General features: G+C 54.1%; 1 protein-coding gene across 9 annotated transcripts in view; it reads right to left on the bottom strand.

Annotated features, from left to right (window-relative positions):
- Positions 1-16,393, bottom strand: part of NCOR2 (nuclear receptor corepressor 2) — a 267,305-nt gene that overhangs the window by 41,930 nt on the left and 208,982 nt on the right. For all 9 annotated transcript variants that reach the window (XM_062590203.1, XM_062590200.1, XM_062590204.1 and 6 more), the window contains exons 19-21: positions 10,284-10,431; positions 6,568-7,132; positions 209-329 (exon numbers count right to left, since the gene is read on the bottom strand). In XM_062590203.1, the coding sequence (XP_062446187.1) occupies positions 209-329; positions 6,568-7,132; positions 10,284-10,431 (834 nt within the window). The remainder of the gene's footprint in view (positions 1-208; positions 330-6,567; positions 7,133-10,283; positions 10,432-16,393) is intronic.

Here is a 16,393-nt window from a genome sequence, read left to right on the forward strand (position 1 = left end):
TTCTCATGACCCAGGCACACCGCTCTCCATACAGGAGATAGTCATGCTTAGATGCAGCGCAGAGACCTGTTCATCTGTTTCTGTGGTGAACACATGCCCTAACTCTCACACATGCTGCTCAGGGAGACCCAGTCCAATGCAAAACTCTGCGCTGGGCACCCATGTCCACGGTGGTCTCAGGCCAAGCCCTCTTCCATCAAGTACTTACAATGGGAGGAATGGCAGCAGCACGCTGCTTTAGCTGTTTCAGGTCCAGGGGTTTCTGCGGTGAGGAGTTCAGCCTGGCATCGCTGGTGGTGTTGAGCAGGCTGGGCCTGGGGGACAGCAGCCTGAACACAAAACAAACGTTAATCCGGGCAATGTCACGGACAAGTTCCATTTGATCACTCCCCCATGCCTTGCGCTCCTCTGCCTTAGGCTGCTGAGCCTAGAGGACAACATCTTCATCAAAGAAGAGCGCACTAGACCGCTGCTCACTGCTTGGATCTTGGGCTCTGGAACACACGGCAGCCACTTAGGCTTCTAGCTCTGGAAGTTGCTATCCCAATCCCAACCAAGTCTGTTCAGATGGCGACCACCACACCACAGATCCCAGAGTCCAGTACAAGGGTGCTTGCCTGACAGGAGATTGCTCAGCAGTAAATCCTGCTGCACTGCAAATCTACAGCCCTCCAGAAGGTGTCCTGCGTTGTGACTTTGGCAGGTTAGAGACCAGGAGTCCCGAGCCATCCTAGTCTGTGAGGGCAAGCACACCAGGGAACCACTCCTCAGTGCCCTGGCAGAGCATCACTCCCTCCTGTGCAACAAGCACCAACAACGCTGAACTAGCTGCAGAGCACTGCAATAACCAGGGTGACTTCACCCCGGAGCAACAAGGCAATGGGAGAGCACGACGGGATTCAATTTCTGCTTTACAGAGAAGATCCCAGTGGGACTCTGTGATCAAGTAAGACAACACATCTGGCTCAACCGGTTTTTGATTTCTCTTTTTCTTATACCTTGCGCTAAGCACTCCTAGTGAAGCTGCTGCTGTTCTCCAGAATAAACTCGAGGGAGAACTACAGGCTGGAATGGGAAGGGGAGGTGTTACAGAGCAGGCTGCCCAGTTCAGATTTCATTTGGGCATCCTGCCACCCTCTGGAGATCACACCTGGTGCTCACCCAGCACTCAAAATCAGTCTCATGCTCCTGGTCAAGGACTGTCTTCTATCGAAGCGCTAATGCCTGGGAAAATGACCATGTGCATGTGGCTGAGAGAGACTATATGAAAGATGAAGGGCTGGATTTTGATGGAATTCGATGTTCAGCCTGGCTCTGTACAACCCTCTGTCCTCCCTGCCTGTTCTTCCCCTCGGCTGTTTGAGCTGCTCTGCAGAGTCTGAGAACACGGCCGTGCCAAGCCCCCATGCAGACAGCGAGAGCATAGCTAACGTGGGAGCGAACGCCGCAAACAATAAGCAGCTTTCCATGAGCACGCACCTCCCAGCGCTCCCGTCTCACGCGCACCTCGGCTGGGGCCACCAGCCCAGATCCATCCCACGTGCCCGAGAGCGCTCATCCTCCTGCCGACAGGCATCAGGCTACCAAACCCCTGCCTCTCCTCGCACCGGGCCACGGGGGCCTTCCTAAGACAGCCTTGGGTGTAACCAGCAGGGAAAAGGGGGATTTAGGGCATCTGAAGGAACTTCTGCCCCTGGGGCCACACTGCATGGTCCCACCATTCCAGTGGCTGGGGGGAGGGGGTGAGTTGCTGCTCCAGGGTGTTACTGGAACTGAGGGCCTTTTCTCTTCCCAATCAGTCCAGTAGATGGCAAGGCAGGTGGGCACTGCCAGCACCTTACGGGAAGGGGACAGGGATGGGGGCAGTGGTCTTAGGTCAAACCCTAGGTGTTTCTGGCTCCTAGACTTGGGTTGAAACCCCAAAGGCTGTGTCTCTGCAGGAGAGTCTCGCTTTCTCTCTCTCCCCACTCCAATTTGTTCAAGCCAGTTCATGGTTTTTTAAGGTTTACAGCTTGATTTGTTTATTTTAGCTGTTATTTCACTGCTCTCTTCAGCCTATAAATTTCAAGGTCATTCCATGCTCACCCTTGGATGAATAAACAAGCGTGGCTGGGCCATGTGAGGGGAATAAATACATCACTGTGCTGGGACTGCCCCAGTGCTCGCTCCGCACACTGCCCCAGATCAGCGCGGGAATGGGACGGACACCCAGCTGCGGATCGGCCCTGGAGAGCGGACCAGGGAGCGCCCCGCGTGCCAGGGCAGACCTGGTGAGAGGCAGCTAAGCTGAGCTGTCCTCTGGCTTCTGCCAGCTGGGGCTGCCAGGAGGAGCAACTGGGCCCCTAGGGAACAGGACAGGGCGTAATGCCCCAAAGGCGGCTGAGACGTGGGGCCCAGGGATGAGGTCTCCGAGACCTTCAAGCCACGCTGAGCTGGGGCGCTGCTGCAATGGGGCTCTTGAAACAAGGAAACCCAGCGTCTTCAGAGCCCTCCGTACCCAAACCCTGATAACCGGGGCTTTTTAAAGACAGCTCTGGGTTCCCCCACTCCTTAGGCACGTTGGTCTCTGATTTTGCTCAATAGAAGCCAATTTTTTTAAATGAAGGCCAAGTTTTTTCTGTGCAAACCTGACCTCCAGCTGCAGGGGAGCCAGTGGAGGCTGCCAGCACCACACCTGCTTGGCTCCCAGCGGCTGGGAAGAGCTCGCTGTCCTGCCAGCTCGCATTAGACACAAGCGCTGCCAGGAGGGGAATGTGTCAAACACCCCGTTCAAGACGGGTCCCGGTGCTCAGCAGCAGGGAACTGGAGCTGGGAGTGCTGGCCTGGCTCCACGTCACTTCAAGGGCTGCTAATGGTGTGGGACAGACTCTCGTCACAGATGCTTGGAGGCAACACGAGTGGAAACAGCACGGGGCCAGATTTCAACAGCCAGGGTTCTGCTCAGCAGTGCTCACCTCCTCAGCAGCAGTTCTGCTGGACACGTTGCTAAATAGTCTGCTTTTCCAGAGGCCAGTGAGCTTTATCAGCAAGCAGGCCCCTGGCCAGCCCCTCAGCCAGCACACAGCAGAGGAGCTGCTCCAGCTGGAGCTCTCACCCTGACCGAGAGCCTGGCCCCCGGCGCTCATGCTGATTTAGGAGATGATTTTAGGCACCCAGTACTTAAGATCTGAATTGCTCTCTTTGAACCTAACTCATCAACAGAAGGAGAGAACGGAGCTTGCTCTGCTGCATGCAGAAGGGGAGCTGACAAACTGGCTTAACTCAGGTTTGTTAAAGCACTTGGTGATCCTGACATTTAAAAAGCCAGAGTCAACATTAAATTCCTCAATATGTAAGTTGCATAACTTACTATGACTTTTCTCCCCAAATCTTGTGTTGGACACAATGCTGCCTGCTAGATGCTTTGCTCTGAAAACCACTGGCCTTACCTGCATGCAGTCAGCAGGACATGGGACAAATGACCCTCAGCAACTACTGCACCCGCTTTTAACCTGGTGTCTCCTGAACCCAACAACCAGAGCTCCTAACGCTGGGTGACGGAATTGGAAGGGAAAGGAAGAGGATTTGAGCAGTGAGGCCCTATTTACAGGGTCAACACATGCACATGGGGTGAATCTCAGCTGTACAGACACATTCCTTCCCAACATGAAGCTTTGGGGATGACCAAGACACCACATTCTCCAAAGCTCTTCAACCTCCACTGTTGAGACGTGGGTTTGGTTTAATTGCCAGACAACCCAGCACACTAACATGACTCATCCACAGTCATCCAAATTTCTCTTCAATTCCTGGCAAGTGTGGCGGGTGTGCAAAGGGGACGGAGCTTGGGGGGGCAACCAGGAGGGCTCTGCCGAGTGCACTGCACCTGCCTCGCACCTCCGGCTGACCCACTGCCCTGGGAGGGCAGTGCGGAGGGATCTGCACAGTGCTTATAGGAAGGCGTCTCCTTGCCTCTCCACATTGCAAATCTGTGATGGGTAAATGTGCACGGCCTCACACATTCCCTCCCATCTGGCGTGACCTCCCACTGAACTGCAGTACTGGCAGTGCTAGCAGCAGCCCTCTTAAAGCACAGGCTCTATATGTAACCAAAGACAATTAGCTGCCTTTTTCAGCTTTGACAAGTTAAGGCTGCAACTCCTTGTCTCAGCCTGGTTTTTGCTAGCGCAAACTGCAGAAGGATCCAGGAATGCCAGTCGCAGTAGCTGCTGCTACATCTCATGCCTCCAGCCTGCTCTGCACCCCTTTCACCTCCCCCCAGAGACACTCAGCAACCCTCCGTCCCCCTTTGAGGGGAAAGCAGGGTGCTGCAGGCTGCTTGACACTTCTACAAGCGCAGCGAGAGCACCCACACCCAACCAGTGCAGGGTGGGCGAGCATCACGCACACATCCACACCGCCAGCGCCATCCCAGACAGGGTGGATAATGCAGCATCTCGGCAGCGCAGGCTGCATGCTCACTGCCTCCTCTGAGCATTTGCAAGTCACCCTGCAGCAGCTGAGCTGCGGCAACCACTTGACAGCAAGCAGACCTCAGCCTGTGGAAAATGCAAGGTAACTAGGTTAGCTGAAGCTCCACCACTTTGTAGAAGGTTAAGGGCATGCAAGCAGAAAACCACTACGACCTAGCGACTCACAGTAAGGAGATAAGAGTCCAGGCCTAAAAGCCATGTCCCAGACTTTCTGCCTCACCAAGCAATGCCACCCATCTGCATTTCCCATCCTCAGCTACAAAGTTTTCACTGCAAACAGCACACAGGCACTGGGAAGCCATGGGCTATCCACAGAGCATAGCTTAGAAACTCCTCATCTAGTGGGCAGGACACAAGGAAAGGCCACAGATATATTCCAGCTCAGGCTCAGAAAACACAGAGTCCGAATTCAACCTGGTCTGAGCACGGACAATGGCATGCACACCTCTAGTTTCCACAGACCACTTTGACAAAAAGCAAAACGGTACTGGGGAAGCTGCTCTGAGTCTGTGCATGCAAAATCCCTGCTGGGAGCACAACTTCTGAGCTGCCTGCAAACCACCTCTGGGGGCACTTCCCAGGAGGCAGGGCAGGTCGGCAGGGTCGGCCGCACAGGCTTGGCTCTGCGCTGGCTGCGAGTGCCCGACCGCTTCCCCCGGGGAGCACCAGCTCGGCTCTCCTGCTAACCCTTTCCCATGCAGTCACGTGCTGCTATCACCTGCCTTTTGCCACCAGACCAGATAAGCAGAGTGGCCCAGCAGCAGTGTTTAATACTTAATGCTCCTGGAAGCTGGTATTTGTTTGGCTGGAGAGAGATGTGCTGACTCAGCGAGGAGCCCAGGAAGAAAAGGTTGCTCTCATGGCGACTCACTCCTTTGCTACTGCAAAGTTGGTAAAACCTGCTGCTGTCTTGCTTTCAGTTGGGTTAATGCTAAACTTCAGGAGTTCAGTCCTGCTGGCCTCACGTTCTCTCGTAGGGAGGTTTTATCCCATCTGGGAAGAAGGGGACGGTGGGGAGAGGTACATCTGCATCATTCCTGATCTGCAGCACTGCACATAGTGGCAGTGTGGATTCAGGAGGCCCCTCCAGGCCCAAGAGCCAGTGAGGATGGAAGCAGGAGCTGTTAGAGAAAATGGCACTAAAAAGACAGGTATTTTTATATATTCTTTGAAAAAAACCAAGAAACCCTGTCCCATTTGCAAGGCTCTTGGCCAGGAAGGGCTATGTGACTGTAGTGGGAAGAGATGGGAGGGAACAGGGTGTTTCTCCTTCAAAAACACCACTGTTTCTACTCCCTGGCCCCAGAAGGGTCAAGAACCCCTTCGCTACCTGCACCAGGGGCTGTCCAAGGGCTCGGAAAGGCAGCGGCACAAGCAAAGACCCAACAGTGTCTACCAGTGGGAGAGCTCATACTCCCCACACCACACAGGGCCACCTTCTGCTCCTTCCAGGACCTGCATGGATAACTGATCTCTACTGATCCGAGCAGCATCTCCACCAGGAGACAAACAGAAACATGGCTCTGAAGTGACTTCTGTTCTGCCAGTATGAATTCAGAGGGTTACCAACCAAAGCCAGCTCCAGGGAGCCTGCTCTACCCCTCAGTGCAACTCAGCTGGCCCCAAGGGCACATCACCTGCCGCTGCATCACCCAGGTGGCCCACAGTCAGCAAACACAGTGGTTCTGCACTTCACATCTGCACACATCACACTGCCTGTTGCTTCACAGCCCCGCAGCAAACCATGGCCAGAGGGCTGCAGCCACACAGAGATGCAGCTGGGCACAGTCCTTCACTTGGTGGAGCACGAGAGCCAGCAGGAGCATTCAGGGCTCTATCCTCACAAACAACACATGGCCTAACAGTTTTCAGCACAACTGAGGAAGACACTTTCCAGCCCATGGAATTATCTTGGTCCCTGCTGCTTTGAAGTTTAAGGGGATGGGCAGGTAAGAGATGGCCTAGGCTTCTTATCGGGATATTCCCAAGAGTGAGCCCATGAACATGTACCCAGGCACTACTGCACCCAACAGACATCCCCGTGTCTTGTTCATGCACCATGCACTTACCTACCACATGTTGCTGCTTTTCTTACCTGTTTTTGTCCACAGCTTCCTGGTCGTCCATCTCATCCGCACTGCAGGTCGCGCTGGAGTCACTATCAGGGTTCACGCCGGGGCCTTTACTGCCTTTATGACTTTCCTTCTTCTCGGCCTTGGGCGGCCCCTCTGCCCCTGCTGTCCCTCCACCACTGACACTGCTTTCCGCTTTCTTGTCATTCCCCTTGTCTTTTTCCTGGCTGTCTTCGTTCTCCTCCTTCTTCACCTCGCTTTTGCAGGGCTCCTCACTCTCCTTCTCCTCTGGCTCCTCTGTTTTCACCACATCCACCACCAGGTCCTCTTGTGCCTTCTCCTCACTGCTGGCTGGCTCGGGAGCTGCCTCTGGAGGAGGGCTAGTGGCAGGAGCAGGGTTGGTAGAAGGAGCAGTGGGAGCAGTGAGAGCATCAGGGGGTGCGGGAGCCTCTTCCAACTTGACTGTTGGTTCTGCGCTGGAGTCACCTCCCGGACCGGATGGTGCCTTGGCCCCGTTTTCGCCTCCCTCTTTGGCTTCAGGCCTTGGCGAGGGAATGCTCTCAGTGTCAGAGCTGTTATTTACTGCAGCTGAGAAAAGGGAAGAAATAAAAATAAGGATCAGACTGAGATTCTCACTTCCCATATCGCTGCCTCCGCCCCCTCCCATGGGAGGAGAACGCCCTCATTCCTCCGAAAGGGAGACGATCCCGGGGCTCAGAAGAGTCGTGCTGGGATCCCCTGCACCCAGAGCCTACCAAGCCAAGAGATGCTCTGGGGTTTTCTTTGCTTGCCTAACATAACAACGGGTCGGGCTATTGTTAACCCCTGCCCAGACACAAAACCACACTCCCTACAAGCCTGACAACCAAACAATTGGGAAGCAGGACTACGATCAAAAACCTTCGCTGCGGGTTGCTCTGCCACTTGGGTTCAGCAGAACAGGCACTGTGTCCTCCTCACTTCACTCAACCATAGCTCAGAGCTCCTCAACCACTTCCCGCAGCCTGGGCACCTTCCTGACTCCCCTCTTGCACGCTGTCACGGCATTACTGCTAACTTACGGTGCCGTGACCCTGTCTCTGTCACCCCTGGGGCAGCCAAGGGAATGTCCCAAAACACTGCGTGTGTTTGTTGTTATTTAAGCCACCAGTGTCAAGAGGAAAGGAGGTCAGGGTCAGTGAAAGCAAAGCTCTGCCAGTGCTGCAGGACTGGTTATTCATTAAATGTAAAGGATCATTCTCAAGTCTAACAACTTGAAATGAGCTGAAAACACAAGTGTCCATGCATGGTTACAGATGAAGGTGCTGCTGAGAGATTGTTTCTATGGCTGGAGAAAGAATCATTTCCTCCAAACTTTCTGATGCAAAGACACCAAGGGCCAGGAAACTTTCAGGGTCCAATCTCAACATATCCCCCTCGGGGCAAAGCTCTCTCACACTCGTGGAAGAGGAGGCAGAGTGCTTTCCTCACATGCATCAATCAGGGAGATGCAGTCACCCAAGGATGATGGTCACAGGACTGATGGGACACAGATTTACAGTACGCCTGGTCAACATCTCACTTAACAATGCGCATGATGCTACTCCTAATGTCAGTACCAAAAGCAGCTCAGCCCTTGTTACACCAAGCTTTAGGTTCCACTGCATTCGCTCCGGACACCGAGCTCACGATGGCAGAGCGTGAGCCGTGAGAAAGCTGTGTCCTGGACGGAGAGGTGACCGGCACCGGCCACGCAGTCTGGCTGTCTGCACGCGCCCCGTGCACACATGCCTGCTCTTCGCAAGTGCGGCAGCTGGATGCAAAGTCACGCAATAAACACCACGCCAAGACCTTCGCCCTGCTCCACTGCCCGCCACATCGCCCCCCGATCCCACGGTATTCACTACACATCTCCAAATATCACCCAGGAGCCAAGCAGGCTTCTCAGGCATAACACTGCTCTGACATTTCTGTGCCCATGACATTTCATCCACCTCTGCTTACACGTTTATTCAGCTCAATAACCCACTTTAGAAACAGTCCCCCTCCGCCCAATGGGATGAATACGAAACGAGTCCGGGAGCTCTAGGAACGTGATGCTTCAGAGTGTGTCAAGTGATCTGTCTTTAATCTTAAAAATACATTGTTTCCTCTCAACCACTCTCACAAAGAGCAATAACTACCTTTTACATTGTGTCTCTGAGTCACATATCACCTCGCACAAAGATTTACCTGGAATCTGCCTTGTAATGAGTCACTTTCAACAACGACTTGAAAAGATTTTCAATTTCGAGTCCCATTAGCCTGGGTGCTAAGGCCAGGAATCAGCATGGTGCGAGCACTGCCGGTTAAGTTATTAAATTACTTTGACAAAAGTCAAATGGGGCTATTGTTGGAAAATTATGCACATTTTCTCCAAACTCGCTGCTGCTCTTTCTAAGCGGTAAATAGCTAAAATTGTCACTTTCAAACTGCTTCCTTTCTTTGGTATGGCTGGGAGAGAGGAAAACGCTCCCTCAGAAGGAAAATGAAGAGGGGAACAAAATGCCAAGGTGCAACAGCCTCACGCTTTGGAGACCGCAGCTCCTTCTGCTTCCCAGGCAGCAAGGACCTCCTGGAGCTCAGCTGTCTCGGGCAGGAGGGTCAGCAACGCCCTGACGGGGTGGGGACGGCGTCCCGCAAACCCAGGGGGTTATTCCTGCTTGGGGCCGTGCTCCCACGTCCCGGAGGTATCAGCGCGGGCCAGCACCAGTGCGAGCCGCGGGGCAGCCGGGGCTGCGGTGCTCCCTGCCTGCTCCGCTGGCAGGCCGGTGGCTCTCCGCTTGCTCTCCTCCAGCGGTTTCCCCCATGGCCTCTCCTCTAGACCACGCGGCGCCTGCTATCTGAGCCCGGCGTGTCCCTGGGCTCTGCCAAGCCGCGCAGGGACAGGCCTTTAGAGGAAAACAACACGGAATCTGATCTGTGAGAGTGCAAAAGTGTGCCAGGCCCTGCGATAAGCCAAGCGCTTTGGGGACTGCGGGCTGATGGAGATCACAAATAAAAGGGCTGTCTCTTCTCCAAGGTGAGGAAAAAGAAGACCCTGGGGAGCACACAAAGTGCCACCTTTGCCAGGACAAAGCGAGTCGGTTGGGTGGGCAAGGGCTGCAGGGGAGCAATGCACCCAGAGCGCCATTTTCCCACGGCGCCTGTACTGGTAAGACCTGCGACCAACAGTGAATTCAGGTGACAAAGTCCATCCCCTCCGCTGCTTCCAGGGAGCCCTTTACGTGCAATGTCAAAGCAGAGGCCGAGGAGCCCATGGACCTTGAGAAGGTGCCGGAGGGCAGCGCCATCCGGGTTGCCCCATTCTTTGAGAGGCTGATGTGGCTTTGAAAGCGGCTGAAAGCCTCCCCACCCGGACCCTGGGGAGGTCCCCGGGTCCGGCAGCCGTGGCAGAGGCCAGCTGGTAACTGAGCTCCTGCCATTGCATGACTTCCCAAAATAAACATCCCTCCAGACAGACACCGGAGGAGGGCAGTGATCCAGGGCAGTCCTTGCAAGCAAGAAATCCAGAGTCATCCAAAAGATCACGAGCACCTCATGCTGCAGCACAGCGTCACCTCGGTGCCTCTTTGGGGTAAGGGGCACCCTTGGCAGATGTTGCCCCTTGGGAGCACTGACATTTGCAAACCGAGGCAGCCAACGGCGCAGGGCTTGGAGCGCCCAGCCGCTGCCGGGCAGCTGAGCGCACCCCTCCCAGCGCCGCCCCGGCCCTCCTCACCTTCGGCCTCCTCAGCCATCTCCTCTTCGTTGCCGCTCGTCCCCGACACCTCCATTTCCTCGTCCTCAGCTACAGGAGGGAAGGCAGCTTCTTCATTTTGCACGGCGGTGCCTTTTTTCTTCTTCCTCTTGGCGTTCCTTTCCTTCTCCTAGGAAAGAGGCAGGGAAAGGTCAGAAGGGACGTCACGTCGGCTTGGCCCCACACCAGAGCACAGTATGTGCCTTCGCTCCAGCGCCGCTGGGGAACGCGCCACGCGCGGCTGGCACGAGGGATGCTAACACTGCCACATCCCCCAGCTCCCGAGTCCTAAAGCTCCCCGGGTGAACTCTCCTGAAAGCGGTCCCGAGGACCAGGTCTGCCTGCTGAAAGGCCAGGGAGCCCGTGGTGCTGTTTCACCAGGCCAAAAACCTTGAGGCAGAGTGGGACGTGGAGCGCCCCAGGCACCTCCTGCCCTTCTGGGGAGGAGCGTGACTCCAGGGAAGCCCTGGGGACCCCAGCGCCATGGGTGGAGCGGACAGGCTCAGACCCACAGCGGTGGTGCTGCTCCACAGGACGGCTGGAGCGGGATCCACCCAACCCTGCTGCCGAGCTGCAGGCAGGGTGCAGCATCTCCTCCAGCAGAGCTCAGCACCGACGGCAACGCGAAGGCCACCCGGTCTCCCTGGCAGAGCTGGGGCCCAAGCCGCGGTAAACCTCCGCGGGAGGGACGTCACTGGCGCGTAGACAAGCGACGCGTGTGCAAAAGTCAGCAGCTCAGGGCTGGAAACAGCCGGGCAGTTCAGCCATCTGATCCTTACGCCTGCGTTACGTGTTTGTACTACGTGTTTACAGGGACTGCCTCCCCGCTCCTCGACCGTGCGCGGCCCCAGCCTGACGCTCGTCTGGAGATAGCGGAGCCAACGACCCAGGTGCTCTGCGGCCAACGCTTCAACGCACCAGTTTTCCTGCGTCCCAGAGCAGGTGCTGCCAAAGGACTTTACTCCCACCGGTGGGACGCTCAGCACGTGACGGCAACCCGTGGGCACTGCCCGCGCTGGCGGATGCGTTTGTAAGCGCAGAGCCCCAGGAGACACGGGGCTCTCTAGCAAGTGGAGCAGCAAACGGAGCAGCACTGAGCACCCTCAGGCCCCATCCTGCCTCCAGCCCCATCTCTCTCGGCCACGTGCCGCATGGACCTGGGCACACACACACTGCTCCCTCCCAGAAACCCCCGGGCCCAAAGTAAAAGTCTCAGTTTTGCTATTGTTTCCTGCTCTTGTTGCTTGAGTAAATATTACCAGTAGGAACAGGCCCATCATCTCCGGCTCCCTCTGCAAACCCCACACGAATGACGTGTGTAGGACGTTTATTTACATGGATGAAAAGATAAAGCCGTGGCGGAAACGTTAACTTTGCTTTTGGATCTCTCTGTTGGGAAGAGCTGATTCTTTCCCTTCCCTCCCCCTTCAACTTTTCGATCCTTTAAAAAACTTCCAGATAAAACAAACAAATACAACTGCTTTCTGCTTGGAAACGTTGCTTGCTCAAAATCTATTTTTATCAAACCGGGCAGGAGAAAGGAAAAAGCGCACTAGAGAAATCGCTGTGTGAACGCGTGGAGACTCAGGGAGGGGAGGGAAAGGCTCCTCCGTGCCCCTCTCCCACTGCTTCGCGGCCCCCTCGGTGGCCGTCACGGCGGTGGCCAGAGCGCTGCCAGCGTTCACACCTTTGTCAAGACAACGATTCAACAACCGCGTGTTTCGGTCTGAAGCAGCAATTCCACATCATGCTAATGCAATGACAAAGCTCCCACGTTACTATGGCAAAGACTTCTCTGCCTCCCTGCCTCTTACTCACGTATCTGTGACTCAGTCGAACCAAGGAGCAGGCTCTCCGCTAGGGAATTATCCGGGAAGCAGCCTCTGCCTCAGCACCATACTTGGCTTTTGTGCAGTTGCTGAAGAGCAAAGCAGCAGGACTCTGCACGCACAGGGACGGAGGCTGCTCGCAGAGCGGAGCAGCGAGGTGCCTTTGGGGCTGTGCAAATCCCATGTGTAGCAGATTGCCACTGCCTTACGCAAGAAAGACGGTAAAGCAAGATGAGGTGGAACCAGAGAGCAGAGCTAGGCTAGAGGTGGGGACACATACAGGCCCCAGCCTCACCCCCCTGCAGTTCCAGCAGCTCCGGGCCCCCAGCACAGTCTTCTTCTTGGCAGCTTCTCGAGGAAAGGGGACCTTTCCTGCTCTGACTACGTACGGCATCTAGCACACCAGGGCCCACCTCTGAGACAGGCTCCTAACCACCACTGCAGGACAAACACATTCAGCTGAGCAGAACCTCCCTCCAGCGTGCAGGGCAAAGTGAAGCACCCAAAAGGGAGGCTCCGCTCAAGCTCCGTAGGGGAGACATGGAAGATGCTCTTTAGGCAGTGCCTGGAACAAGTCGTCTCCGATCACATGGACAGGTTCTTCATAATCCAAGCAGGAACCAAGGAGGCCACGGGAAGGTTTCAGGATCTTTTGCAACAAGCACTTCCTTGATGATTTGTGTTACTGCAGCCCACAGGGACTCATCCCTCATGCTCTGCTCTCTACCTACCACCACGTATTTTTGCAAGATCATCCAGTGCTTCAGGATTTGGTGCCAGTCTGCCTCACCGAGACTCACTGAAGAGATGTTCTGTGGACTGTGAGGACGCCGAACATCATACCAGGGGACATGGGCGAAGAAGGAGCACCCAAGCCTCAGGCCCTCTTGCTCTGTAATCCCTGCTGCGTCACTCCACGTCTGCTCCTCTGCACAGCCATCCCAGGCGCCTGGGTTACCGCAGCAGCTGGTGTATAGCCAGCTCCGTTACGCTGACTCTGAGCCTGGCAAGGATCAGCAGCTCTTTCCCTACCGCCGCTCCTTCCACTCCCAGCACTGGATCCTGCCTCCCCCCACGCAGCTCGCCCGCATCTCTCCTGGAGGAGGAGGAGGAGGAGGAGAGAAGGCCATGCCAACAGTGCATGGGCATGACATCTTCCTGGCCATCTGCCCCACAAGGGAAGTAGCAGTCCAGACAAATTTGGCCTCTCCTTGCGATTGCCACCTGATGCGGTAGGAACAGCCAAAACAGCTTTCAACTCTTGCTCCTGATACAGAGCCGTCATTATATTTACCTCCCATCAGCATCTGTCTCAGCCTTTCCAAACAGCATGATCAGGCACTCCCAGATTGGTATGACATAATGATGCATATTTGAGACTATATTAGAGCTGGATCTAACCACAGGATGACAAAGTAATGCCTGTCCCAGGCCTGGCACTGGGAATAGCCAGCCGGTCCCCAGCCCTTCAGACCTCGCAGGAGTTTCACAAGCCTTGCAGTGGCAAAATGAGAGAGCCTCTCACTGCTGCTTTTCTAAAGAGCCATCGTTAGAGCCAGAGGAGAGGCAGCCCTGGGACCCTGCAGACAGGGCGTCCTGCCCACTGGGGCAAGCAGGGCCTTGGCCTCTAGCCTGAGACCGAGCGTGCAGCGCAAACACAAGGAAGATTTGTTCACTCTCCAGGAGAGGAGACCACCAGGCTTTCCTCCCTGATCAGCTCTGCAATCTGAATCCTAAATCCAGCATCACCGAAAAAGCACAGAATCACAGAAATGCTGCTTGGGAGGAGCTTTGCAAGGCCTCCTGCTCAAAGCAGTGCCACCACCAGTGCTCAACCAGTTGTATCCAATTGATCCGTCTTAGTTTCACGAGGTAAAAGAAGCCCAAGCGTTCACTAGACCAAAGTGACTCGCTCAGCAAAGAGGTCTGTGGTGAAGAGTGTCTAATCTCCAGCTGCTAACAAAAAGAGTAGCTCCAAGAGGACACTGTGTATCAAAATGCCCGCTCTCCTTAAATGCCAAGATTACAGAGCGCAGCATGCAGAAGGTCAAGGCTAAGTGACGCTGATGCCTGGGACAGATCTGAGCTGCTCAGCAGCAAAACTAAGCCAAAACACACAGCAGCGTAGATAAAATGAAGCCTCGAGGTGGCCAGACTCCACCACGGGAGTAACAGGCTGCCTGCTCCAAGGTGCAGCTCGCTGAGCAGACACCCCAGTCCAGAAGCAGGCTTGCAGAGAGATGGGGCGAGGAACCCGGGGCTTGCACGGACCTGGCCCTGCCGTAGCCAGCCTGCAGTGGGATTCCTCTCCTCGAATACACTGCAGAAAGCAAAAAAATTGGGCATCTTTTAAGCACTGTGCAGCTCAAGAGAAGAGGAGAAAACACAGCTCTGCATGCTGATACAGACCAGTGCCAGGCACCTTTGCAAAACAACCCCTTTTCCTTTCTAATGCACTGGATGCCTGGGGACAGCACAGGTCCCACTTCACCTTTCCCCCTGCCCCCAGAGCTCCTTGGGCTCTGGCTGGGCCAGGCCTCACTTCGCAGTGTCACCTGTCCCTCAGGGTCAAGAGCTTGCAGAAATGCCCAGCACTATCCCATGAGCCAGATGCACGGAAGGGGGACATCTCACTCCACACTGTGCTCTGCCCCATTTCGGGGCGTGAGGGATCTCCCCAGGCTCCGCTTCCCATCCTAAACTAGCTTTCGACATGGGTTCGATCCCTGCGGCTCCTCCATCCACATACTGCTAAAACCCAGCCCAGGCAGGGAGAAACCTAGCTTAGGGAGGGAGCACTTCAAACCTGTGTCACAGCCTGTCTGTAGGAGGAGGAGGAGGCTACAAAATATTAATGAGCTACATTTGAGAAGCTAATGAGATCTGCTAAATAAGTTTACTCTCCTTAAGCAAGAGGAGGAAAAGCAGAGCCAACTTGTTTCCTTGCACATTATCAGCACTAGCTGTTGGTGGCAAGGTCAGGGAATATATTGGGGATTTCATGGTAAAACTACCTGATGACACACTGGCTTGTCGCATTCTTACTCTGCAGAGGTCAAGGCTGACTACTGGGTATAGGAAGAGATTAGGAGGCCTGGTTCGCTTGTGAATATATTTAGGAGTCAGGAAGGAAGGTCTATGGCAATTTAATCTCAGTTGTTCTTTTATTTTATTCAGCTTTCTGGCATCTGCTGTTGCCACAAAACAATAGAGCACAATAAATAACAGCTGAACATTCATTGTTCTTCTACAAAACCAATTCCCATAGCCTCAAATGCTCAAAAAATAAAATGATGATGCTGATATAAACTGCAAGTGAGAGTGAGCAATTAGACTGGAGAAGACTAGTGGCTGCCTTGGAGGGACGGATACAGGGAAAAATGTGGTTCTGCAGAAAAACACTTCTGTGATATAATTTCTGAAACATTAGGAAGCAGAGTAAATTAATATACACTGATTCCACTGCCAGCTAAGCTGTATGATCTTATTTCAGATTCTCCCCTGTAATGAACAATGATATCTTTATAACATTTTATATTCAGAGGGATTTATGCACATTTCATTCCAGTCTTTATATATTTTTTTTCGCTCTTTTGTATAGTTTGTTTGCTTTGTTTCTAAAAACAATTCAGTGAAACATGGGAACACAGGAGTGTCTCTGCATAGAGAATTAATAAAAAAAGAATCGCCAATGTCTTCTCTCTTTCTCATTCCTATAGACTGACTAGGATATTAAATTCCTGGGTGAGTCATTGAATGTTTTCCTGTCTTTCTTTTTACTCCTGCTGTAATAGCTTGCTTGGAGAGATTCCTGCATTGAACATTGTCCTTTGCATTTTCAAAGCACCCCTTGGGGATTTAGCCATGTGAATTCTATTAGCCAGAAACTGGGAACCCCAGGATACTCTACAAATGAAATAATTACAATCCTTAGTTGCTCTGTAGCAGCCTGCCTTATCTCCAGAAGGCTGAACAAGCCGCACATTATCCACACCCTGCATCTTATGCCAGAAAAGCAGCAGCATCAGCCATTCTGACAGGGAAACCGAGGCACAGAGAGATGAGCGCATTTGCTTGCGGTCATGAAGAGGACCGACATCCGTGCCGGGATTAGCTTTCCAATCTTCCAGCATTAGATTTTGAGCTAAGCCTCCCTCTCCTTTCACTGTCCTAAAAACCCTGCAAGGAAACCCTGCATTTTGGGGGTAAATTGGCTGCCCTCGCCTTCAGTTCGGGTGTCGGCACTGCTGCGGGGTCGACGGT

Source organism: Rhea pennata, chromosome 17 (assembly GCF_028389875.1).
Source record: "Rhea pennata isolate bPtePen1 chromosome 17, bPtePen1.pri, whole genome shotgun sequence".
NCBI lineage: Eukaryota > Metazoa > Chordata > Aves > Rheiformes > Rheidae > Rhea > Rhea pennata.